At 49.9% G+C, this 24496-nt stretch overlaps 1 protein-coding gene across 3 annotated transcripts in view; it reads left to right on the forward strand.

The window, feature by feature from the left end:
- The first annotated feature begins 1861 nt into the window (after positions 1-1861).
- RSPO4 (R-spondin 4) overlaps positions 1862-24496 on the forward strand; it is a 39906-nt gene continuing 17271 nt past the window's right edge. For all 3 annotated transcript variants that reach the window (XM_036924550.2, XM_057503236.1, XM_057503237.1), the window contains exon 1: positions 1862-2122. In XM_036924550.2, the coding sequence (XP_036780445.2) occupies positions 2044-2122 (79 nt within the window). In that variant the 5' untranslated portion in view covers positions 1862-2043. The remainder of the gene's footprint in view (positions 2123-24496) is intronic.

Below are 24496 nucleotides of genomic sequence, written 5' to 3' on the forward strand. Positions count from 1 at the left end.
CTCCCTAACGTTTAATCTTCTAGGGTCAACACATTTCTCCAAGCGCCTGAATTCTACGTACAAGTGGGGAGACTCCTGCCTCTGGACAACTCATTCATTCATTCATTCTGCAAACATGCTGAGCACCTGATCTGTGTCCAACATGTGCTAGGCTCCAGATATGACCTCATTTCTTTCCTCAAAGAGTTGACTATTTAGAGGGAGGGACAGACACATCCATAGTTACCACCTGGTATGATCAAAGGTATGATAAAGAGATTGTGGGTGCCCAGAGGAGGCACTAGACCCAGCTTGAGAAGCAGTGAAGGCTTCCTGGCTGAGGGGCATATCCAAGGCTGGGTCCTGAATGAGTCAGTGAAGAAGAGAACGTAGGATTCCAGGGAAAGGCCATACTCTGAGAGGCTCAGAGGTATGTGAGGCCTGGAAGTGCTTGTCAAATACTGCAAGACACTGAGATCTCTGGGGGAAGGAAGAGGGAGTAGGGAAGACCGAGGTCAGAGAAGCCAGAACAAGAGTGCTTGGTAGGCCATGGGGAGGGACACTATGCTGCGATACACCCATCCACCTCTGCCTACACTTGCTGGGCTGCCTGAGTTAGGCACCCCAAATCCCAGGGCCTCAGTGGCCCCATCTGTGAAATGGAGCCATTTGGGTGGGATGGCTCTGATATTCCCCCAGGACCCCCAGGATACTGTCTGTTGGTGTCCATGGAGCTCAGAGAAGAATGGCCTTCCCAGAGTGCTTCACTCTGTCTCCCTTCCCCTGACAGGCCTTCAAACATCCTCATTGCTTTGGAGAGTCACTAAGGATGGGGAGAAGGGGCTGGAGAAGGAGACACATTTACCTTCCTTTTCTTTTGGATCAAAACACCCACATAGGAAAAGGGAAGGACAACTGTTTAGCAATAGACTCTCACAGATGAATTCCTCTTCTCCTCCTCCTCCGGGTGGCTAGGAGGGTGGGCACTGGACCTGAACATACCACTGACCTCTGCGGCCTTAGGCAAGTCACTTATCCTCTCAGAGCTTCCTCTTCCTTCCCTGCAAAGTGGGGCTAGTAGGAATAGAACCTCACTGGGTTTTTGTGAAGATTACGAATATGTAGAAGGTGCCAAGCACACCTCCAAGCATAGAGGCCTCAAAAATGATAGCTGTCATTATTATGATTGTTATTGTTTTTAGTGGGTAGAGTGACAGGAGGCAGGAGTGTGCTATTTGTTGGATAGGAGGAGAGATTTAGTTCTGAAAGGGTTAAAACTGAACTCTCTGCTCCCAGTCCTGTAGATAAGGTAGGAAAAACACAGTCCAGGTCCTCTACCCCTTCACAGGCGAATTTATGGGGTGCTGGTCACTTTGAGTGAAAGATTAGGAGCTCCCCCAGGCAGCGCAGGAACAGTCAGCGTCAGAGAACAGAAGCGACTTAGGACTCTCTTGAAAGAAGGAGACAGAGCAGAGAGGGGACAGACTAGACGCAGAGGCAGCCGAGTGGGGACGTGAGACAGAAAGAGGAAAGTAGAAGCGAGTGGCCCTTCCAGGCCAGCCGCAGGAGACAGGGGGAGAAAGTCGGAGGCAGGCGGGAGTGGCGTGAAGGGAGGCGCTGAGGCCCCAGGATGCAGGTCCCCGGGCGTCCCCGCGTCTGTACCTGCGTCTGGTGGGCTGGCGGTGGGTGTGGGGGTCAGTGCAGGGGGCGGGGGCGACGCCGGGCCGCCGACTGCGGGACTGACGGACCCGGGCCCCTCCCGGACGACCCCCGCCCCGCGCGCCGCCCCCAGCAGGCTAACGCGCCGCCCCGCAGGCGGCTCCGCCCCGTCAGGCCAGTGTCCCAGCTCCGCCAACGCCCTCATTCGACCTGGCGGCCGGCCCTTGGGAGGACCGCGGCTCCCTGGCGGCGGGACCGACCCCGCACCCCGCGGATGCGCCTGGCGCCCCTGAGCAGCCTTCGCGCCCGCCGCGCCGCCGCCAGGCCGTCGGGCCTCCCAGGCATTAATCGCGGGCGCCGCCTGGGTGCCAGGAACCCGCACCCCACCGGGACCAAGCTGCCCAGATGCGGGCGCCACTCTGCCTGTTGCTGCTCGTGGCCCACGCCGTGGACACGCTCCCAGTGAACCGAAGGAAGAAGCAAGGTATGAGGGGCAGCTGAGCATGGTAGTTGGCAGGCGCAGTGGGGCAGACCAGGGGCAAGGCCCTTGGGGCAGTTGCATGGTGACTGGCGCCCTCGCCCATTAACCCCTCCAGAGAACAGCGGTCCCATTTTACAGATGGGGATACTGAGGCTCCCGATCCTGGGAGGATCAAAGGGATCCTCCTGTGAGCAAGCAAGACCAAGGACGCTCTCCGCAGAGGGAAGGGACTGGTAGGGCTGTCTCGCTATCCCCACTCCCTATGGTAGCTGAATTGCTGAGAGGCAGGAGCCTGGCTCTGTGCAGAGAAGGGAACCTCTGGTGCTAGATTGGAGGGCACTGGGACTAAAGGGCAAAGGTAGTGGCTTAGGGCCCATCCGAGATCCATGCTTGAGCCAGGAGGCAACAAAGAGTCCTGGGCTCTGAGTCTAGATGCCCCAGTCCCAGCCCTGTCACTGGCCCTGACTCACCGAGTCACCTCCAAGTAGACAGCGATCCTTGGTGGGCCTCCCTCTATTGAGGGCATGTGCTGCACAAGCTTAGGTAGACCTGAGGCATAAACTCAAGTCCATTTATTCTGGGATGACTGGACAAAGTCCATTGCTTCCAAGAGCATCAGTTTTTCCATCTTGACCTCCTAGGGCTACTAGGAAGATGAACCAATGTTCAGACTATAAATGTGCCTCGGGCACAAAGCTAGGGAGACCCGTGCACTCTCAGGGTCCGATGCCACAGCCCTTCGCTGCAAGAGTCAGAATGCCCTCAGGTGGTGAGTTTGAGTCTGTCCCTGTAGAGTAGGGTTGGCAGAGCCTGTGGTACCCAGGAAGGCAAGCGAGTGAGCAAGTCTCCTGCCTGAACTGGGTGCCAACATTGGGATACCAGCCAAGGGGTTCAGTGTTCTAAGGGAATCCCCACATCTCATGACATACCACTCAAAAGGCTCAAACAGGTTAAGTAACTTTGCTAAGTTGTCCAGCAGGTGAGCGGAAGACCCAATGTCTTCTTTCTTTGCAGCTCTGGTGTTAGGTCTGTGCCAGGCTGCATGGGAATGAGAACAAGAGTTTGCCCTCTGGGGCCTTCTAGTCCATTTGAGTGAAAAGCCCTGCATGGACACAGTCACTCCTGGAGTAGAGCAGGAAGCAGAGAGGGGCTGTGGAGAATTGGGAGGTGGGATTGGGTGGGGCAGGGAGACTGGCCCAAAGGGCCACAATACCTGTGTGATGGGACAGAGGGACCCAGGATGTGGAGAGGTGGGTGGGCTTCAGGTGAGCCGGAAGAGTTGGAACTGTGTGGAGACACTCCTCCATGAACGGCTCTTGTAAAGTGGTTAAGTACATGGGCTCTGGAGTCAGCTTGCCTGGGTTCAAATCCTGGTTTCCCAGTTACCAGCTGAGTGACCTCAGGGAAGTCACTTTACCTCTCTGAGCCTTGGTTTAACCCATCTGAAGGTCTTTGAGAAGGTCTCTAAGATACTTCTCAGCTCTAAAGCAGGCCAAAACTACTACTAATAAAAACTTCCTCTTCATTAACTTGTCTTTAAAATAGGAATGATAACCGTAAGTATTCAACTCACAGGGTAGGTGTGGATAAGACTGAATGAGTTACTGTGTATGTTAAATGAGTAACTAAATATGCAGGCTCCTCATGGGCACTCCTCATGGGTGCAGGAGGGTTCCACACATTCACATGGTGCTTTGAGATCATTCTAGACTTGAGGCAGCAAGGGACAGAGGCAGGAGCGCTGGAATGCAGTCACCCTGGGTTCAAACCCTAAGTCCTATCCTGCCCTAGATGTGTGACTTTGGGCAGGTCACATGCCTTCTTCAGTCAGTTGTCCCACATCTGTGAAATGGGAACAATTGTACCTACCTCTTTAGTTCTTTTCTATTAGTTCTTTTCATTTCCTGTCCATTGTGTCCCTGGCTATTGATTACAGCCTGGGAAGGTCAGGAAGATAGTTATTTTCTGAATGAGGAAACAGATTCAGAGAGGGCAACTGACTTGTCCACAGTTGCACAGGAGGCAAGTAACAACACAGGCTTGAATCCCGACCTGTCTGACAGGATGCTGAGAAGATACCTCCTGACTTCTGCTGGCTTTCCCTTCTCAGAACCTGTTTCTCCATCTGAAGAGGAGCTGGTTGAGAAGATCTTTCAGATGCTTCTTAGTTCTAAAAAAGGCACACACACATACACATAAAGAATTTTTTAAAAGACAAATTCCAGTCCCTTCCCCTACCCCCAGTTGCTCAGTGAGGTGGTTGGGCATGGCTGCCCCAACACTGCCCCAGTTTGGTGAGGAGGTTCTGAGTACCCCACCCCACAGTAGCTGATCTCTTGCATCTTGGACACAGGCATACCTGGCCCAATATCTTCAAGAGAGAGGCTTGTGACTCCACTTATCAGTCAGGTGCAATGGAGATAGCCTTGGGTTTCAGTCCCACCCCTGACTCCTTTGTACTGTGTGACCCTGAGTGAGTGGATCCCTCCCCTTCCCACCCACAACCTTGGTTTTCCCATTGGCACTGGGGTGGAGGTGGGGGTAGAAAAGCTCTTTCTGTGGTATACTCAGCAAGGTCCTGGGCCAAATAGGTTTGGAAAATGTTTAGTTTAGCAGACTTCCTGACTGCAGGACTTATCAGAACATTGACAGTGAAGAGGTAGGACTAGAGAATAGGTCCTTTCCCAAAGTAATTACACACTAGAGACCATTTTTCATGACAGTTGCTGGAAAAATTCCACATGAGATCCTTGAGGGTCCTCCAGCTTTCACATTCTGGTCTAACTTTGGCAGGAAAATGTCTTGAAGGCACCTGGGTATTGGCAGAGCTTCATTCATTCATTCATTCCTGAACTTGTTCATTCAACAGGTGCTCCAGGGCAGCCTCTCTGCCCGGCTCTGTTGGGAAACTTGGGGAAACCAAAATGAACAGACCTGGGGTCTGCCCTTGAACAGCTGCCAGTGTGGAGGGATACTCTTTCCCTGACTTCCCCAGCCTCCCCTCCATGCCCGGGTTCTTGGCCTCAAACTTAGGCCTGCCCTGAAAGGTCAGGAGTAACCATGTGCCGGGCCCAGCAGCAGCCCAGTTTGAGCTGCCTCGGGGCCTGGTACTTCCCTGGGCTCTGGCGTCACCATTTTTTGATGAAACCCAATTTTTTCTGTTTCGAAGGCAAGAAAGGATGAAAGAAAAGGCTTAGGTCTCCAGTGTCTCTTACAAAATAGCATATTGATTAATTAAGTGTAAATGAATCAGAACCAGATGGGGACATTTCTCTTGAAACATGCTGTGGTGTCCCAGCAATGGGTCAGTCAGGCACGGTGAGGCGGCTCTGGTCTGCACCCTCCAAGCCCAATGTGGAGCTTCATTTGTGCAATGAGGAGAAGATAGTCCATCACTGGCTTTCCCTGATGTCCAAAGCCTGTAGGGGAAGAACCTGGTGCAGGAGGGTCCCCCACATTCACATGGTGCTTTGAGATCATTCTAGACCTGAGGCAGCAAGGGACAGAGTCAGGAGCGCTGGAATGCAGTCACCCTGGGTTCAAACCCTAAGTCCTATCCTGCCCTAGATGTGTGACTTTGGGCAGGTCACATGCCTTCTTCAGTCAGTTGTCCCACATCTGTGAAATGGGAACAATTGTACCTACCTCTTTGGCAGTTGTTAAGATTCACCACAGCCCCAGAGAGAAGTGTCTGAAGGCATACTGTAGGTGCTTCATAAGGATTCAAGCTTCCACCCGTCCCATTTACAGCAGAGTGGGATGCACAGTGGACTGGGGGAAGGGGCCTCTCGGGAGGGTTGGATCTCTGCCCTCTCCTCTCAATGAGTCTCTCTTTCTTTATCCATAAAAGGGCTGTGGCAGTGCCCGTGACGGCCCGCTAGGTGGAGCTAACACAGTAATTCTGCATAAAGTGGTGTCCTGTGTGGCTGGCCAGGCCGGCGGCCCTGTGCGTACACACAGAAGCTGAGATCCGGCAAGTGGGTGCCTGAGGCCGTGGCAGAGCTCTGGGAGCATGGGGGCTTCTTGTCTCTGGGTCCGGGCCGTGGCCAGGCACAGAGCAAGGTGCGCCGACCGCAGCGCTGGTATCCAGGTGAAACCAGGTGAAGCTGCCTGTCCAGGGCAGTTCTTGGAGGGGAAACCGATTCCTGAAGGGCAGAGGGAGGGGCGATTAACAGCGCGAAGCTCCAGGGAATGGCACTATAAGTCAGGAGAACCCTACCTGGGGCAGGTGGTTCTGCCCCTCTGGGCCTGGGTTTCTTCATGAAATACTGGCTGGTTGAGAAAAGGAAAGCAGAACACTTGGCATATAGTAGGTGCTCCATGAACTTGTCTCTGCTCACCTGCCCTCTCCCTCTGCAGCCAGTTCTGAAACCAAATTTGGGCTCAAAGCAGATGCTACTTTCACCACACATGGCTCCCACCTCCAGGGGCAGCCCACCTCCCTCCCCCCTGGACGGAGACCACCTGGCCCCCACCCAACCCTCAAAGGAGACCTTTGAGGCTGCTTAGTGAGGCCTCTCTCCCCTGGTGCCAGGAGCTCTGTGTATGGGGCTGTGAGTCCTCCCTATGGCACCACTTTGTGCTGAACCCATTTCCCAGACAAGAGCACTGAGGCTCAGAGAAGGGCGGTGACCTGTCCCAGAACTCCCAACAGCTGAGCTGTGTCTTGGACCCAGAGTTTTGGAGGCTCCAAAGCCTGTTCAGAGAAACAGAAATGGGTCCTGTTGGTGACTTGCCAAGGGCTGCAAGTGGAGGCAGCAGAGAGGAGCCTCATCAGAGGGGTAGGATTTAGGATTTTGTCAGGCAGGTAGGGGCTGGGGACTCTGGCAGGATGAGGGGAGGGTCTGGGGGATGTGGGGGGCCCGAAGGGGCTATGGGGCCAGAGAAAGTAGAGGTCTGACTACAGACAGGGCCAGACTAGAGCCAAGAGGGTCTTGGATGCGACCATCGTCACAAAGAAATATTGAGTGAGCCCCCCTCTGGGCCAGGCCCTGGATGAGGTGTTAAGAACAGCAGAGATGTACTCCACCGCCCCTGCTGGCAGAGGGCCCAGTGTCTCCGCGGGATGTCAGGAAGGGGCCCATCAGAAAGAATAACATGAACTCGCTCTGTCAACACAGCCTTGAGAGGCAGGGTGGCACGCACTCCCAGTCTCAGCCAAGGAATCTGAGACTCAAAGACGGGACATTGGCCGGCTGAGGTACCACATGGATAAGGTGGCCTATTCGTACTGTTCTCCTGCCTCTTCTTGCTCATCTCTCCATCCACTGCTTATTTGTCATTCTTCCATCTAGGGATAAAAACAGAAGCTCGCATTAATTCAAAGTTTTCCAAACTGAGGTTTGCAAGCCATCAGCAGATCATAGAAATAAATTTAGTAAGTACACCCAGCATTTTGGAAGGAAATGGAGTGGAACAGTATGGAACAGAACAGAATGGTATAGAATAGAATAAAACAGGGGAGTTGGCAAACTTCTTTGTAAAGAACAAGATAGTAAATATTTTAGGCTCTGCAGGCCACAGATGATCTGTCATGTACTCTTCTTTGTTGTTGTTTCTCTTACAAGCCTTTAAAAATATTAATCCATTCTTAGTTCACAAGCTATATAAAAAACAGGCTGCAGGCCAGATTTGGCCAATAGGCTATAGTTGGCCTTCCTCCTTTTCGGAAAATATCAGAGCACATTGCAGGTGTTCAGATTAAATGTTATTTTGAGAAATGTGTTCACTTTACACAGGTGAATATGTGTACACGAGGTGAGCATGCATGTGTGTGCAAGTGTGGATGTGTGTGCACATAGAGGTGGGTATGTGTGAGAGTGTGTGATTGAGACTGTGTACTAGTGTGTGTACTCTGTGTACTGTACATATACTGATACAAAAAATGTAATTTTTACTGTTGTCAAGAAAGTGTAGAGGCTACTGTATCAGCTGAGCCCAATGCAGTCCTCATGACATCTCTAAGAGGCAGGTTTTAGGAGGATCCCAATATATATGGGGAGACTGAGACCTGATGGGTCACACAGTAATAGGCATGTGAATTCAGAGAATCTTGCTCTGGAGCTCCAAGTTCTCAACCAAATTGCTCCCAAAAGAAGCAAGTCCCCAACATGTTTGCACGTCCTTGCTTCATATGCTTGTTTCTAAAGGCCCTGAGTCTGGCCCACATCCTTCCCAAGGCTTGAGGATTTCAGCCCCAGAAGGTAGAATAGTCTGTCAGGGAGTTAATATCCTCCTGCATCAGTCACCCCGGGTGGCCAGTGTACACCAGACCCTGCATGGTCCTTTTACACTGATCTTATCCCCGTCCTGCCCAATAGAGATGGTTGTTCCCTCTCCCCTTATGGGAGAGAAAGGCCGGTTCAGAGAGGGGAAATGGTTTGCCCAGGGTCTCATAGCAAGTGTGAGTGTGACATGGGTCTTCCTGATTCTAGAACCACAGGAGCAAATCCTGCCTACCATAGACTTCTCCAGAAAACCCATCTAATGCCATGAACGCTTATTTTTACCATGCTTTATAGTTTGCAGGCTGTTCAACTTTCATTTTCTATCTGGAGATCTGGAAAAGGATCATAGAATAATGGGATATTAGGGCTGAAAAGGCCTTTGAGACTAATACATGATTGGAAGCTCAAGCAGGGAAGCACCTCACCCAAAGTCACCTAGCTGGGGTGGAAGTGAGGGTGCAGGAGAGATGGGCAAGGGGTAGGGTGGCTTGGATAGATAGAGGAAGGCAGCTTGCTCCAGAGCCTGAAATCCCTGATTCAGGGTCTCACAGAGCCTCAGTTTCCCTCTGTGTGACTTGGGTCTGCTGGGCCTGCTTTGCCTTTCTCCCAGGTCTAAGGTAAATGTCAGATGAGGGATGGAGTTAAGAGGGCTTTCACTGCTCGAGGGCTGTTTGCTGAGGTTGCCTAGTATCAGAGGCCAGCCTGGGGTCACGAGCTTTGTCTGGGCCTCTGGAGTTACCCGTGCACCCCATAGGGTCTGTGGCTTGCCTATGTGGTTCCATGAGAGGGACCTGGCTGAGGCCTGACCCAGGCACAGCGCCCTCGTGGTGTTGAGGCCAGCCCTGCTCTCAGAGCCTCAAGCTGTGGACACTGTCAGGACACAGAACGGCCCCAGGCTCAGTGGACACCCAGGAGCACACTCTTTACCTGTATTTCCACACACACATGTATGTTCCTAAAAATACATATTTTTTCTTTAAAAATATTTAACTTTCATTGACATCAAACATTTTTAAAAGTCTCTATTTGATTTTATGGTTGAGCATTTACTCTTAAGTTAGCTATATTATTTTATTTTGTTTAATGATGTCAGGTACTGTTCTAAGTACTTTGTATGTATGAATTAGTTAATTTATCCTAATAAGCTCATGAAATGGGTCTTATTATTCCTCCTATTTAACAGATGAGAAAAGTGAGGCTAGAGAGGTTACACAACTTGTGCAAGGTCACACAGCCAAGGTTCAAAACGTTGCCTGGTCCCAGAGTCCAAGCTCTAATTACTGAGCTCAGTTGCCTCCCAGCCTTATTTAATCCTCACAGCAACCTGTGAGGGGACTGTTTTATCCATGTTTTACAGAGGAGGAAACTAAATTAAGAGAGAGGAGCATTAGTTGATGTATGTGAAATCACCATATTTATAGATCAAAAACAGCCAAGTATTAGCAGTTTCAACTATCTCATTCCAATAGCTCAGCAAAGTAAGTTTGGTAAGATCAGGATTTAAACCCAGACAGTTGATTCCAAACTTTGGGTGCATAACCCCCACCAACACCCCACCAGACCTTCTCCCAGTTCATCCACATAATATCCAGTGAGGTAGTTTGATCCTGTTATTCTACAGAGGAGGCCCTCCAAGCTGAGAGAGGAAAATTGACTTGCCAAGGGCACACAGCCAGGACAGGGGAGGCTGGGGTGTGCCTCTGGTCTCCATGGGCCAGAGCCTCCTTTCTCAGCCCTGGGCAGTGGTCCAGACATACACGCCCTCAGCCCCAGCCTTGCGGTGGCCCTCCAGGGGTCACCTAGGGGATGGTCTGGCTCTCATCACCAGTGTGTGAACCTAACTCCTCTTGGGCACTGCTGCCTCTGGCCAGGCCACCACCGCCTGCCCTGGGATGATTCTTGTAGTAATGCCGTGTGATTCACAGGGCTCTGGCCCCACGGCCCATGCTGGGGGCTGCAATGTGCCATTGTGAATAGGGGTTCTGTTTCACCAGCTCAAAAACAAGGCATCCTGAAGCCTAGGGGACCCAGACCACATGGGGAAACTTCTCCCTTTTGCCCAAAGCCTGACAGCAGTGCCCACATCCGCAGCGGTGGAGACACACAGAGAAAGAATGTCACGACTGCCCTTTCAGAGCCTGCTCTGGTGCTGGCAAGTGGGCACAGCTGTCTCTAGCAAGTCCCAGATGAGCAGTGGGAAGCCAACAGGCTGTCACGAAGGCCGTGGGCTTTGCCACTCACTAGCTGAGTGACGGTGGGGAGGTCATCTCCCCGTCCGTGCCTCTGCTGGCTAATTTGCAAAATGGAGCATGAAACACATTCCTAGCACAGGAGTGCTCAGTCAGTGAAAATTAAAAGGGTCCAATACCACATGCAGGGAGGTGAGATTTGGGCTCTGCTAAGCCTGGGCTCAGCTCCCAGCTCTGCTACCACTATGCTTGGGAGGAAATATTTCACTCCTGAATCTCAGTGCTGTCTGTCAACACAATGGAGATAATAACATCTATATCATATGGTTATCTTGAAGGTCAAGAAGATTATGCATGCAACCCACTGGGATACAGGTTCTCAATACATGGTGATAACAGTCGTGTGTCATGGGGGGTTGGCTCTTCCTAGGGTCTAGAACATTCCAGCCTGATATCAGATATGCCCCTCGCTGTGTTTGAAAGTCCTCAGCAGACCAAATTCATCAAAAGAAGGTCACTTTGAGGAAACCAGATTCAGAGGATAAGGTGGTCCTAACTTATGGATAAGGTGGTGCTGTGTAACTGTGGCACACTGACTCACCCTCTCTGAGTGTCTGTTCATTCCCTATGAAATTGGACCTCAGAGGACAGCAGCGAGGACGGAAGGATTTGTGTGCATGAGTGTGTGTGTGTGAGGAAGAGGCCATGGTGGGGCCTGATAGCCTACCCTCTGCCCACAGCAGGCTGGAAAAACCCAGTCAGATGCTGCCTTTTGGATATGCTTTTCCTTCTCTTCCCCGCTTGCCCCCCTTCTGGCAGGCATTTGAGTCAATCAGATTTCTTAATTCATAGCATATTATCAGCATCAGTCATGCAAGACCCTGCTCTTGTTTTGTATTTTATTTTTCTTTCTTTATTGTTTTAATTTGTTATCAATTGCCAATTTTTTATTGTACTGTCAAATTTATTTTGTGTTAACATTTTTTCATTTTTATGTAAACATTTTAATTCTATTTTTAAAGTTTTTAATTACTGTAAATGCAATTTCTTTAAATTGACTTTACAAATGTATTTTTTATTCTATTCTTACATTTCCTTTTCTGTTATTTTTTTGTTTATCATTTAATTTTTAAATGCTGTTTTATATTTTTATTAATTATAATTATTCTTATTCAATTTCTATTCCCCTCACTTTTTATTTTACTTTTTAGTATTTTCCCTTTTTTATTATATTTCATTTTTATTTTGCCTGCTTTTTTACTGGGCTTCCCGAATTTTTCTGGTCCATTTATAGGTCTTCCCTGTATTATCTACATGTCAATCCTCTGTTGATTTGGACATTGAAGATACCTTTCTTCAGTCTAACTGATGAAACCACTCCTCAGCTGCTAACTTTGTATGTCCTTTGGAGAATTGAAATTACTTACGATACTGTTCATGTGGTCAGATTCTTTTTTGGGGAGGGAGTTTCTTCCGCCTTATGGTCTGGGCTTTTTTATCCTACAGTAGCTCATAAGGTCTCATAAGAAGGGCGTGAGCCCCCGATTCTCCACCCTTCCAGCGAACCACCCTTCGCATGAGCGACTCCTGCCTGAAAGTGTTGGTAGTCCTGGGGCCGCGGCTCTCTTCCCCTCCCAGGACACTCCTGGGACTCTCAAACGCAGGTGATGCTCCGCTGTTCACCCTCGTTCTGGAATGTTCTCTGGGATACCACATTCTGGTCAGCACACATCTGTTGAACATTTGCTGTCAGCCAGACCCTATCCCCAGATTGACTGAGGTGTCAGGCCCAACAGAATGAGTTTTAATTCAGAGGAGGAGAGACGTCAGCTGGAGACCAATGCCCCTGGAGATAGTGAACTTGGCTTGAAGGGCATTCCTTGGGGGCACAGGTGCTGCCTGCAGATTGAGCAATCCCAGCCAATGGCTGACCTTTTATCCTGGGCTGCTTTGGTTGAAAGGCTTCAGTTTGTGGATCACCTTATTCTCTTGCACTCATAGCCCCTGCCACCACCAAGAATGAAAAGCAGTCACTTGGGATATTTTTTGTGCATGAAGCTGACTTTATTGATAGTCTGGGGAGATTGCTGCTACAGACTCCATCCTGCAGCAGTTTCAGACTGAAAATTACTTGTTCCCACACCCTCCTCTCTCCTACCTCGAGTAAGTCCTCCCCTGTCAGCCTCTTAAACAGCTCGGGCCCCTCGCAGGTGGACCTTGGGCCCTGAAAGACATATGGCTTATAGTGGCATTTCTCTGCTTCTAGAGAGCCACCAGGCAGGAGATGGCAGGGAGGGGCTGACAGGCTACCAGGGAGCATGGGTCTGTTAGGAGTTAGGAGCTTGTGCTGTTTGCATCCCCCTGACTCCTTGATGTGAGTTCTTGGATCAACCACCTCACCTCTCTGAGCCTCAGTTTTCTCCTCCCTGAAAATGGGGTGAGTTTAGCCTCAGCTTTGTAGACTAATGGTGGGCTTGAAATGATTTAATAAAAGGACCCAGGTAGCACAGAGTCCTGCCTGCTGCAGGCACACAGCCAGCATTAGCCTGGTTCAGCCTGCTTGTAGTTCAGGTCCCTTCAAGGTTTGGCGAGAGGGACCGGCATCTCCAACCGGGCTGCCTAGCTTGGTTCCAGCCTTTCATCCTGGTTTTAAATGGGCAGGATTGTTGTTGCCATTTTGCAGGTAAGGAAACTGAGGCCTGCTGACAGTGGGTCTAGAATTTCCAGGTCTGTGCAAGCCCAGGTCCCCCTGCCCACCTGGGTTTGTTTGGTGGAGAGAGTACCCCAGGGCCATGCAGGGCTTCTGAGGCAGAGCCAAGATCACTGATGCACCCACCTCCCTGTGCTCCTGCTGACCCCACTACATACTGGGCCTGTTTCCCCTTCCATTCAGTTCCTCCCCACTGGTGTCATGCCATTTATTGAGCATCTACTATGTGCCCGGTGTTTTGTATGCATTACTCATAGCCTTAGGAGATTGGGACCCATTTTTCAGAAGAGAAAGTAGAACCCAGATGGGTCAGGTCAATTGCCCAGGTTCCCAAAGCCTTCAGAGAGTCTGGGTTGGAACTCAGACTGTGGCTCCAGGGCCAGAGCTCTTTTTCACTGTGCCAGAAATTTGTTAGCTAAAACCAGGGCAGAGCATAAGGATAAGGTTGGCTCCCATTTATTGAGTACTTGGCCTATGAGCTGGGCACAGAGCCATGTACTCTGCAGATTGTTCCCTCCCTTTATTCTCAGGCAGCCCTTTGATAGCATTATTCCTATTTAGCAGATGAAGTGCAAAGCTCAGAGAGGTCAAAGAGCCTTCCAGGGTCAAGGTGGTAGAGCTGGGATTCATACCCAAAAGTGTGTGACCTGGGCTCCCACCTGCCCAGCGCTGCCTCCCGTCTCCCCATTTTCTGGGACTGGGCAGTGCGTCTGTGGGCCTGGCCGGGACAGATGTTACTGTGACTCACCACCTATTGTCAACTTTGAGAGTGACTTAGGGAGCCACATAGTCTGGGCCTTGGGGTTCACCCCTGCTTGGGGACAGAGGGTGTGCAGCAGATGCAGGGTAAGGCTCCTTAAGGACAACAAGAAGAGGGAACCCAGGACAAGTACCTGGTTCCAGCAGGCTGTGAAAGTCAAGAGGCAGCAACAGGTCAAGGGACATGACCTGAACGGATGAGGGAGAAGCAGAGCATTTGTGCATTTAGGAAGGAGTCTGTGGGACAGAGACTCATGAGTTTCTTGGATTAGATCTCTTAGAGCCAAAGACAGGTAACCGAGATCTGCTAAGCACCAGACACGTGCCACACCATGAACTAGGCCATTTCTCTTTTGATTCTCATGACGATGCATGAGCAAAGCTTGTCTGTCTTCCTTACCTGCTTCTCAGAGCCACCCGCTCACCCTCTGCCTGGATGGCTACAGCCTCTGCCTCAGGCTCTGCCCCAGGTCCCACTGCTGCCCCGACAGTTCATTCCCTCAGGACCTGTGGGAGTCTGGGCAGACACGCCTGGGCCTGCAGCACCTTCCCATCTTGCCTCCAAGAAGATCTAGCACCTTCCAAGCCCACACATCCAGTCTGGCCCATCCACCTTTCCCAGCGCTCTCTCTCCTGGTCACTGTCCTCTTCCATGCCAAGCTCTTTCCAGCCTCTGGACCTTTGTACTTCATGGTCCTTCTGCCAAGAGTGCTTTTCCTCTGTCTATCAGTGAAGACTTTCTCAGCAGCCCAGACCCCCTCCTGACAGACTGTGAACTTTCCTTCACTCCCTGTCAGGACCTCAGATGATCTCTCTCCTTTAGAATGCCAATGTCATGGGGGGAAGGACTGCCTTGTTCACTGACATGTCCCCAGTGCTCAGAACAGTGCCCAGCACAGAGCAGGCCCTCGGTAAATACTTGTGGAAGGAACAAGCTTTCAGTGAGTGGGTGACTGTCTCCATTTTATATATGAGCAAACTGAGGTCAAATAACTGTCCCAGGGAGCACACATGGAGCTGGGATAAGAGCAGGTTTGTCTGATCCTCTACCCTGGATGCTGCCCTGCTGAGCAGGACTGATTGGGAGCCTTATCCATGGCAGGGAGGGGTGACCATAGGAGATGTGTCACCTGGAATGGAAGGCCCTAGCCACCTTAGCCCCAGAGCGGGTACAGTGACAGGTAGAGCAGGCCTGGCCTTCCAAGTCAGATGCCAGGGGCCAGGCTGTACAAGACCAGATGGAGAGGAATAGCTGAGACTGGAAATGAAGAGCCGAAGGTACCCAGCCAGAGACCGGGGTTCTAGTCCTGCTTTCCAGTGCCCCCCCAGGTGGCTGTGAAGAAGGGCTCTGCCCCCCTCTGAACCTCAGGACACCACTTCTACCATGACATTACTACTTCCATGCTACAGATTTTTAACTTCAATAGACACTGTCCAAATTCTCTCCCCAAAAGGGAGCCCTAGATGATGTCAGTCTTTTACAGTTTGCCTGTCTGGTAGGTCACAAGTAAAAATTCATTCTTGTTTTAATCTTCATTTTGAACATTATTAATGAAGTGGGACTGCTCTTCATGCAGTTACTGGCACCTTTGTTTTTCTTCCTTGCTTTACTTATTATATCTTTTCACCCATTTTCCCACCTTGGGTCGTCCCTGTTTTTCTTATTGATGTCCAATATCTCCTTGTATATTAAGGATGATAATCCTTGGCCTACTTTGCATGTAACCGGCTTAATGATCAGACTGAACATGTAACACAGGGTTATAAATATGACATGTACTTTTTTTCCTCTAATTCTCTTTTGTCTTTAAAACCCAGTCCTTAATTACTTTTGACAGATCTCAGAGGTTTCTGGTATTAAAAAGCCCAGTCCAATGCTAAGTTTTAAAAATGTAAGGCTGATTCCAAGCTCTCTCCTTCCCCATCACTAACTTGACTCCTGACTCCATTGATCTGCCCTGTGGGGAGGTGTGTCATGTTCTCTCTCTCCTTCCTTCTCTCTCCTGTGCTGGGGACCAGAAGTGATGGGGACAGGGACAGCTGTCTCTTAATTCTCTGGTGCTGATGTGGCCTCACAACTCCCAGCTTCCAGCTCCGAAAAAACTCAAGGTTCCATCACCAGTAGCAACAAGGTGGGATGGGGGGATGAACATTCCTATGCCTCCCTCGATGCTCTCTGTGTGTGGCAGGTGCCCTAATTGTGGCACGGGTGTGGTTTGCCAAGGTAGAGCGTGAGCTCCATCCCTTCTGGTCTTCCTAGCTTCCTTGCTACCCCATAGTCCCTCCATAGTCTCTTGCCCCTTTGGGTTGGGAATCTGAAGCTTGGATCAAGCTCAGCTGCCTCCTTCAGTGTCCACTTGGCCTGCACAGAGAATTGGCCAAACGGTGGTAGTGTAAGCTTCCACGAGACTGAGCCCACCCCTTCTGCGTGCCTCATTCACTCTCCCCTCGCCCCCATTAGACCTGGGGAGGATCAGTAAGTGTGTGTTCAGTCAGGGCATGAAATGCTCATTTCTGTGGCCTTCGGGTCCCCTCCAAACTATGAGTGATTCTCTTGCCGCTACACCTGGGTTAAGGGAGGTGGGGAAGTGCTCTGCCCTGTCCCAGCCCCCATGGAATGATTCCTGGGTTCCCTTCAGACATCTGGTTATACAGGCTGGGGAGGCAGAAGAGGAGGAAGGGATAGAGGGTGCAAAGATTGTTGGCCTCCTCTCACTAAGTCCTGGAGGGGGCATCTGCCCCAATTTCATATTCATAAGGCAGCTGTCTTTAGAACACAGTGACAGAGAGTAGGATTCAGAGACTTTCTACCCTTAGTGACAGTTTTAGAGCAGCAAGATAAGACCTGTTCATTCATTCATTCATTCATTCATTCAATAAACCTTTACAGATCACCAGTGTGCCTGGGACTATGCACTGTGTGTGGTGCTGGGAGGCCTGGGTGACCAAGACAAAGTGCCTGAGAAAGTTACCTTCCATCTAGTATCATTTTGTGCACCTTTCTAAAATATTTCTGCAGCCCTGTGATTTGTCTTTTTATTTAATAAATCAAATAAAAGAAATGAGGATTTTTGTTTCTTGTTTTTGAACTTTATGTTCCTAGAATCCAGAAAAGTCCATTGTTGGAACTCAAGAAATACTTGCATGATGGATAGATGGATGGATGGATGAATGGATAGATGGACGGATGGACGGACAGATGGATGGACGGACAGATGGATGGATGGATATTGGCCCTTATAAATACTGAGTTTAACCATCCATTAGACAGATAGAGAAACTGAAGCCCAGAGAGAGGAAGGGACTTGCCTAAGGACCCACATATATGAGGCTCACTCCCTTCTACTAGGATTTGAGAGGGGAGGGAGCCTGTGAGGATAGGCCAGACCCAGATAGGGTCTGTGAAGATGCTCACCCCATGCCTGGAGAGCCAACCTGGATCTTTGACTCTGTCACCCCTTGGAACATTCAAGTCCCCAGGGGGACTGGGGCGATCCCTGGAATGCCAATAGGGTGTGGTGTGGGGGCCAGGCCCAGGCCTGCCTCAGCCAGCTCTGACGGGCAGACCCAGCCCCCTTCCCTGATGCTCACAGGCAGTGGGGCCCAGGGTTTCTCTGGGCTGAGAGCTCATCATATACCCAAACCTTCCTTAGGGCTTAGTTTTATGAGTTGAGGAGGGTGTTTATGTTGGACCTATTCTGGGGGCTAGGTTCTCCCCAATACTTAATAGTAACTCCAGTTACTAAAACTGGCTAAATCCTAGCTTGCCATTTATCAGCTGTGTGATTCTGGGCAACTTATTTACCTCCTCTGTGCCCTAACCTCTTTGTCTGTAAGAGGAGATAATAAGACCTCATGGGGCTGTTGCAACAGACTCTGGCCCTCTTAAGAGCCCCCATGGCTCACAGCTATAGCACTGCTTTGCATCTCCAACTGTCAAACCCTGTTCTGAGCATGTCACACACACTAACTTATTAAACCAACAACATATGAGGACAGTCATTATCCCCATTTCACAGATGGGGAAACCTAGGCTTAGAAAGTTTAGGTTGGGACTGGAACCCAGGCTGCCTACCACCAGTGCCAGAGCTCTTACTGATCCACAATGTTCCACACCTCTTCTACCGTCATTGGCACTGTGGGACATTGGGACTGGGAGGGTCCTTAGAGATGATCCAAGCCCTCAGGGGCTGCTTCCAGAAGTGAGTGAAGAGAGCTAACAGGACTGGGCTCAAGATCCTCACCCTCACCCCTATCCAGGCCTAAACCAAATCAGCTCAACTCTTACCCTGCCCTATTAACCAGGCTCCCACATCACATCCCATCTCGGGAACAAGGGGGCTTCTTTGGCTGAAAAAGCTCAAAGCCTTTTATCAAGACAAGTCCTTTGCTTTTCTGCTGGGGAAACTGAGGCTTGGGGTGAGGAAGTACTTGCCACGGTCCCACAGTGAGTCTGAGTCCACGGTGAGACAGGAGCCAGGGTCCTGGCTCCCAGCCCTGAGATCTGATAATTGCAGGACTTCAACAAAGCATAGGATGAAGTAAAGGAGGTGGTTTGGAGAGCAAACTGTGAAACCTGGTGCCTTTTTCAGTCTGTTTATCTTAGGAATCCTGGGGGTTCCTTTTAGAAAGTTTTCCCCATCTTCCCTGGAATCCTGGCGCTTACATACTCCCCAGGGCCTGTGGGCACCTCCTGATTTTGAACAGTGAACATCACCCCTAACTTTGACATATACATTGAAGGTCCAGATTGGCTATTTGTATCCACCAGGGTCCTAACAGCTGCACAAAGCTTTCTACTCAACCAGTGCTGAAGTCTTTACAGCCATGAGAGGCCTTCATAAGTGAAAGAGGTCCAAAGAATCACAAACTCCCCAGGGAAGAGAAGCTAGACAGTAGGCTCCTTGAGAACAGTTTTGGAGAACATTTATTAACCCATTCACTCGTTTATTCATTCATTCATTCATTCATTCATTCATTCAAGAAATAGCACCTGCAATGTGTAAGGCTATAGAAATTTGAAGAACAAGCCAAACTAGGCCGTAGTCCTCCAGGGAGCATCTCAGGGTGTCTTCCATGCACCTGTCATGAATCAAGTAACAAAACAGTGCTCCTTCATCTGCTCTGAGCTGTGCTGAGCACTTTGCATGGATGGGTTCGTGTCATCCTGATAAGTGCCTGGGAGGTGGTTGCTACTATTGTTCCCATTTTGCAGAAGAGGAGACTGAGGTTCAGAGTAGTGAAGCCACTTGCTGAATATCACTCAGTCAGAAAATGGTGGTTTATTAGGCCCAAAAGCCAAGACTACCTCAATGTTCTGCTGAATGTGAGGCCCTCTAGGATCCCCCTGGGTACTGAGAGGAGTCTGGTGGGCTGGCGACCACTAGCCCTGCACCCCTTGGGAGTCTCCAATCTGGGAGTCATCTCTGGCTGGGGATGGTGCAATCTGCCCCCCAGGCAGGAGTGTGGGGGGGGTTCCTCTGAGCCTGCCTCCAGTGACAGCGACTGCCTCCCATATGTGGCGGCCTGAGCAAGCAGACGGGAGCCCAGATGTTGTTTATTTCCTTTGGTCATCAGTGACATGTGTCCCCCACTGCTGGGCAAGGAGCAGAGGATGCACTGCCCAGCACTCTCTCTCTATGGGGCCCCCCTACATAGCTCTGGACCCTTCCCAAGACAGAGCAGGACCCAGGGCAGGGCCTGGCTCTCCTCAGGGTACACTGCCTTGGGGCAGGGGCAGCAGCCTCTTTCTCTCCTTCCCCAGCCTCCTCACCCCCAGGGAGCCCTTCAGGACAGCTGTGTTAAATCCTCAGTCCACCAGGACACATAGTGTTCTCATGCAAGATACACGTCCCTGGGCACACCCCAATTATGAAGAAACTCTACCCCAAAAAATGTTCACATCAAAATGAAAAGTTCTACACTGATTGCCAAAGCAAGTCCAGAATCACAGACACCATGGAGGCGTAGTGATGTTACTGAGACCCTTGTAATTGTCAGGCCTGCTCAGGCCCTCACAACATTATCTGTAAGGTCAGCCAGTTTGCTTCCTGTTTTACAATGGGAAACTCAAGCACAGAGAGGTTAAGGTACTGGTTCAAGGTCACATGGGCAAGGATAAGGGGCACAGCTGGGATGTGAACCCACGCACTCTGGCTCTTAACCCTACCCCATTCTTAAAGTGTGGTCCCAGCACCAGCGGTATCACCATCACCTGGGGACCTGTTAGCAGTGCACATTATCAGGCCCTGCCCAGACTTACTGAATCAGCAACTCTGGGGAGAGGCCCAGCAATCTGTTTTAACAAGCCCTCCTGGTGAATCTGATGCATGCCCCAGTTTGGGAACCCCTACTCCACAATGCCTCCAATGTCTCCCAGGGGTAGTAGGTATAAGATAAACAGCAGCTCAAAAGTGATAATATGCAGCAGCTGACCTTTGCCCTCAGTGTCAGATAATAATAGGGAGTGGTGTGAACTGTGGCAAACTAGAGAGCATATGCCCCATCTATGTAACGCCAACTAACTATTGCCTTGCGGGATGCAGGCCAAGTGTTGGCGGATACTCTGACTTTTTCCAGAGAAGTCCGATTTCTAGCTTTTTATGTGAAATCTGATTTTTTTTAATGTTGGCAGTCTATCCAAATTTGTTTGTTTATTTGCTTGTTTATGTGTGGGGCGGACGTTCTTGACTTGGGTATGGAGGATTTTGAGAATATTTCAGTGATGGACTCACTGTGGGCTGCTGGAGAGATGAACCTAAGAAACATGAATTTTCAAGGACCTAGATGTCACCCTGTGCCTTTAACCCCCATCAAGGAATGTTTTGCAGAGTGAAGCTGGGTGGGAGGCATGCTATCACAGAGATGACCCTGAATCCACTCCAAATCCCCAAATGGAAAAAGGGATCACTTACAAACACTGACTCCTATTTGCAACAAGGTATTCGGGATTAGTCTCAGGATGTGGGTCACTGTTCCTGGTTGGGAATGCTTGTTTGAAGAACACAAATCCCAACAGTAAGAATAAGCCTGCCCTTCACCCATGACCAAAGCTGTCTCCTCTTATCTCTGCCCTGAGCTCTTCACCTTCCAGAGGTTGAAAGACCATCTCCTGGACTCTGATGTCCACCAACACCTCTGACCTCTGTTTGCTCATCTGTGAAAGGGGAGGAGGGTCCAAATGTTGGTTGACAATCCCACTATGTGTGGTGACAGTGAAGGAACAGGAAAAGAACTTAGGGTTATGGAGAAGCACCTACTATGTGCCAGGCACTTTCTGGTTTATTTGTTATATGTCCTAACAAGTCCTCTGGTAATAAGAATTGCTGCCCTGGTTTTTCAGACAGGGAAACTGAGGCCCACAGAGATGAGGGTACTTGTCCAAGGTCACTAAGTAAGTGGTGGAGCTAGGATTTGAACCTGGACAACTGGATCATAACACATGTCCTTAGATTTTCAAGGGCAGGAAATGGGTGATCTGCTTCAATATAACAATAGCTCCAATTCATCAGGAGCCTGTAATGTGCTGGGCTCTAAGTTAAGAGTTTCCCATCTCCTTTAATTGTAACAATCCTGCAAGATAAGCATTATCACCCCCTTTTACAGCTAGAAGAAATGAGGCTCAGGGAGTTAAAGTACTTTGCTCATGATCACACAACCATCAAGCCCCTAGCAGTGGACCTCACACAAACTCAGTAGCTATTTATTGGATGAATGGATGGGTGAATGAATGAATGGATTACTCAGCCCTGGGCTAATGCATGTGTTCAGAGTTGTTATAAGCCTGCATCCCTTTGTAAACTGCCCAACCTGATGTGATCAGTTCCACTTGGAATTCTCTTGGGGAAAGATGAAGTGACTCAGATGTCATGCATGGCCCTCCAACTGCTGGAGGAATACAGGGCTATCCATTTGGGGCTGACTGGCATTTTGACTAGGGGAGGATGGTCTTGATTATGGGAGACAGTTGTTAAGGGAAATCACATGGAATTCCATCCTCTCTGATGCTCCAAGAAAAATCAGGAAGTTTGCAATTAGAACTCAATTTAGAAATGTGCCTCTGAGTTGGGAGAGAACAGTGATGCAGGCCAGGATCCTACTGAGGTGGAAAAGGACCCAGAAGGACACCTTGGGTGCCATGGTGGTCAGGTTGGGTGGGTTGTGTTCCAGGTCCCTCAGCCTTTCTGCAGCAAAACTGCCCCACCATTACCTGTTGAGCTCTGCTTAAGTGGTGAGCTACATCATTTTGATTGTAAGTTGGCAGGTGGAGAGCTAGCTCAAGTGAAGAGCGACTTTGTTTGGAGGTATGGGGTGAGCCAAGCCTTGGGAGGACTGGAACCTGAGCTTGGAAGATGGCCAGAAACTGTCTTTTTGGGACCCATGAGGTCTCTGGCTGCTTTTCTCTCCCTTCATCTGATTCGTTTATTTTTCTCTCCCTGCTTCTGAATTAAGAATCCCTGGTTCCAAGTGACAGAAAACCTAACTCGAACTGGCTTGAGAAAAGAAGAGAATTCATGGACCCTCCCAGCGGTGGATCCAAGTGCACAGTCTCTTGGCTCTGCTGCCTCTGAGGGGCCCCCATTCTCTCAACACTCTCCCCGCATGTGGTGCCCACCAGATCTTGCCTACATCTTCCCAAATCCATGTAGAATGTAAATACACACACATCCATTGACAAAACCCCTCAAAAAAATCCTAAGGCTGGCTCTTACTGAGACACATGCCTGGGTTTGAACCAACGACAAGGAGCCCTGATACTCGGACTGCCCAAGCCCAGGCTATGGGCATCTGGGTGGAGGTGGCTCCAGCTAAACCTCAAAGCCAGAGAGTGAGGAGGGATGGGGCCTCTGTTAGCAAAGAGAGGGACCACAGATGCTAGTCCTGCCAGAGCTTCTCACCATGTGCATTGGAGCAGGCCACCTGCCCTCCTGAAAATCTCCTTAGGTCAAGAGGCCGGCCCAGACCATTGTCTGTGGCCCAGAGTGAAATTCTCAAGATATATGGTCTGACTGGTGCAGTGTGGATAAGCTGTCAGTCCTTGGTTCAGTCTGTCCACCATGACCAGGGTCAGGGGCATGCAGTACAAGCATGGTTGCTGGGACTGGTTCTCAAGGAAAGATTGTGAGCAAAGAGGGACACTTCCAAAATATCTATTACATTTACTTTGGACTTGTAAAAATGCCCATTCCTGGGCCCAAATCAGACACTTTACAAGCCTCTGTGGGGATTCTTATACACAGTCAAGCTTAAGTACCATCATTTTAAGACCCAGTATTTGGATCTTGCTAAAGCAGATTATACAAACTCTAGCTGTTGTCACTTATTAGTCATAAAATTGGCATTCAAACTTCTACACCTCTGACTTCGGGCAGTGGGTGATGGGGAATAGAATTGTTCTTTCTAACAAGTTAGAGAGAAGAAATGAAAAGCCAGAGCAAGATGGGCAGATTTTAAAATCAGAAGTGCCATTACAATGTAGAGGCACTAGAGGGCACCCCAGCCAACGACCAGAACCAAGGATGCGGCAGAAGGCAGAGTCACTATTCTTCAAATTCCTATTCAGATTTCTAATTTGAACTGGAAAGATGATGGTTAAGAGCCATCCCCTGCATGCACACACACACACACAACCTGGCACCCTCCAAGGTCAGGGCAGAGTCCCTATCAAGTTCTTTCGTCTTTAGCACTCTACTATTCTATTCAGAATAATGCTAACTAGGGCTTCTTTACTGTTGGGCTGCCTGACCTTGGGGAAGGCTTTACCCCTTCTGAACTCAGGGTTTCCAGCGAAACTAAAGGGCTTGGGTTGAGTGATCCCTAAGCTCTTACGAGAGACAGTGGTTAGTAACAGTTTTGTTTTCTCCCTCTTGTGTTACTCTCACCATCACTCCTGCACGCTTCCGTCCTCCCACCCAGGCTGAGGTTCCATCCAAGGAGCCATGTGCGGCTCACCCTGACACAGAGGAGGCCCCAAACAAGGGCTCCAAGAAGGCAGTGTGGGGGCAATGATGTGGGTGTGGGTCCCTGTCCTCACTGAGTCTTTGGGACCCTGGGTGTGTCATTATACTTCTTTGAGCCTCAGTTTCCTCAGTTGCAAGATGGGCAGCACAATGGGTATGAGTCTTAGTCCACAAACTCAGTCTTCAGGGAATACCATGTTGTTTTTCTGTAATTGAACATAATTTGTAATTTGAACTACTATTCTGTGGGGTGGCAGAGATCACCTCAAGCCAATTGAGGGCCCCTTGCCCTTTGTTGGTGGGTTGCACCTCAGGTCTAGCAGGCTTAGTGTATATATATATATGTAGTGCCCGGGCACCAAGGAAGAGTACCCTGGTCTCCATAGACATCCCTCTGTGTGTGCCCACCTGCGTGGCTGAAGACCAGTCATCATCAGTCATTATGATGTAGTCCTCAGTATCTGTCGGAAAGGCCCAGTGGCCTAAACAAGAGGGACACTTTTCTCCCTCTCCTATAAAAGAATCTGGGGTAG

The sequence above is a fragment of the Manis pentadactyla genome, chromosome 5, assembly GCF_030020395.1.
Source record: "Manis pentadactyla isolate mManPen7 chromosome 5, mManPen7.hap1, whole genome shotgun sequence".
NCBI lineage: Eukaryota > Metazoa > Chordata > Mammalia > Pholidota > Manidae > Manis > Manis pentadactyla.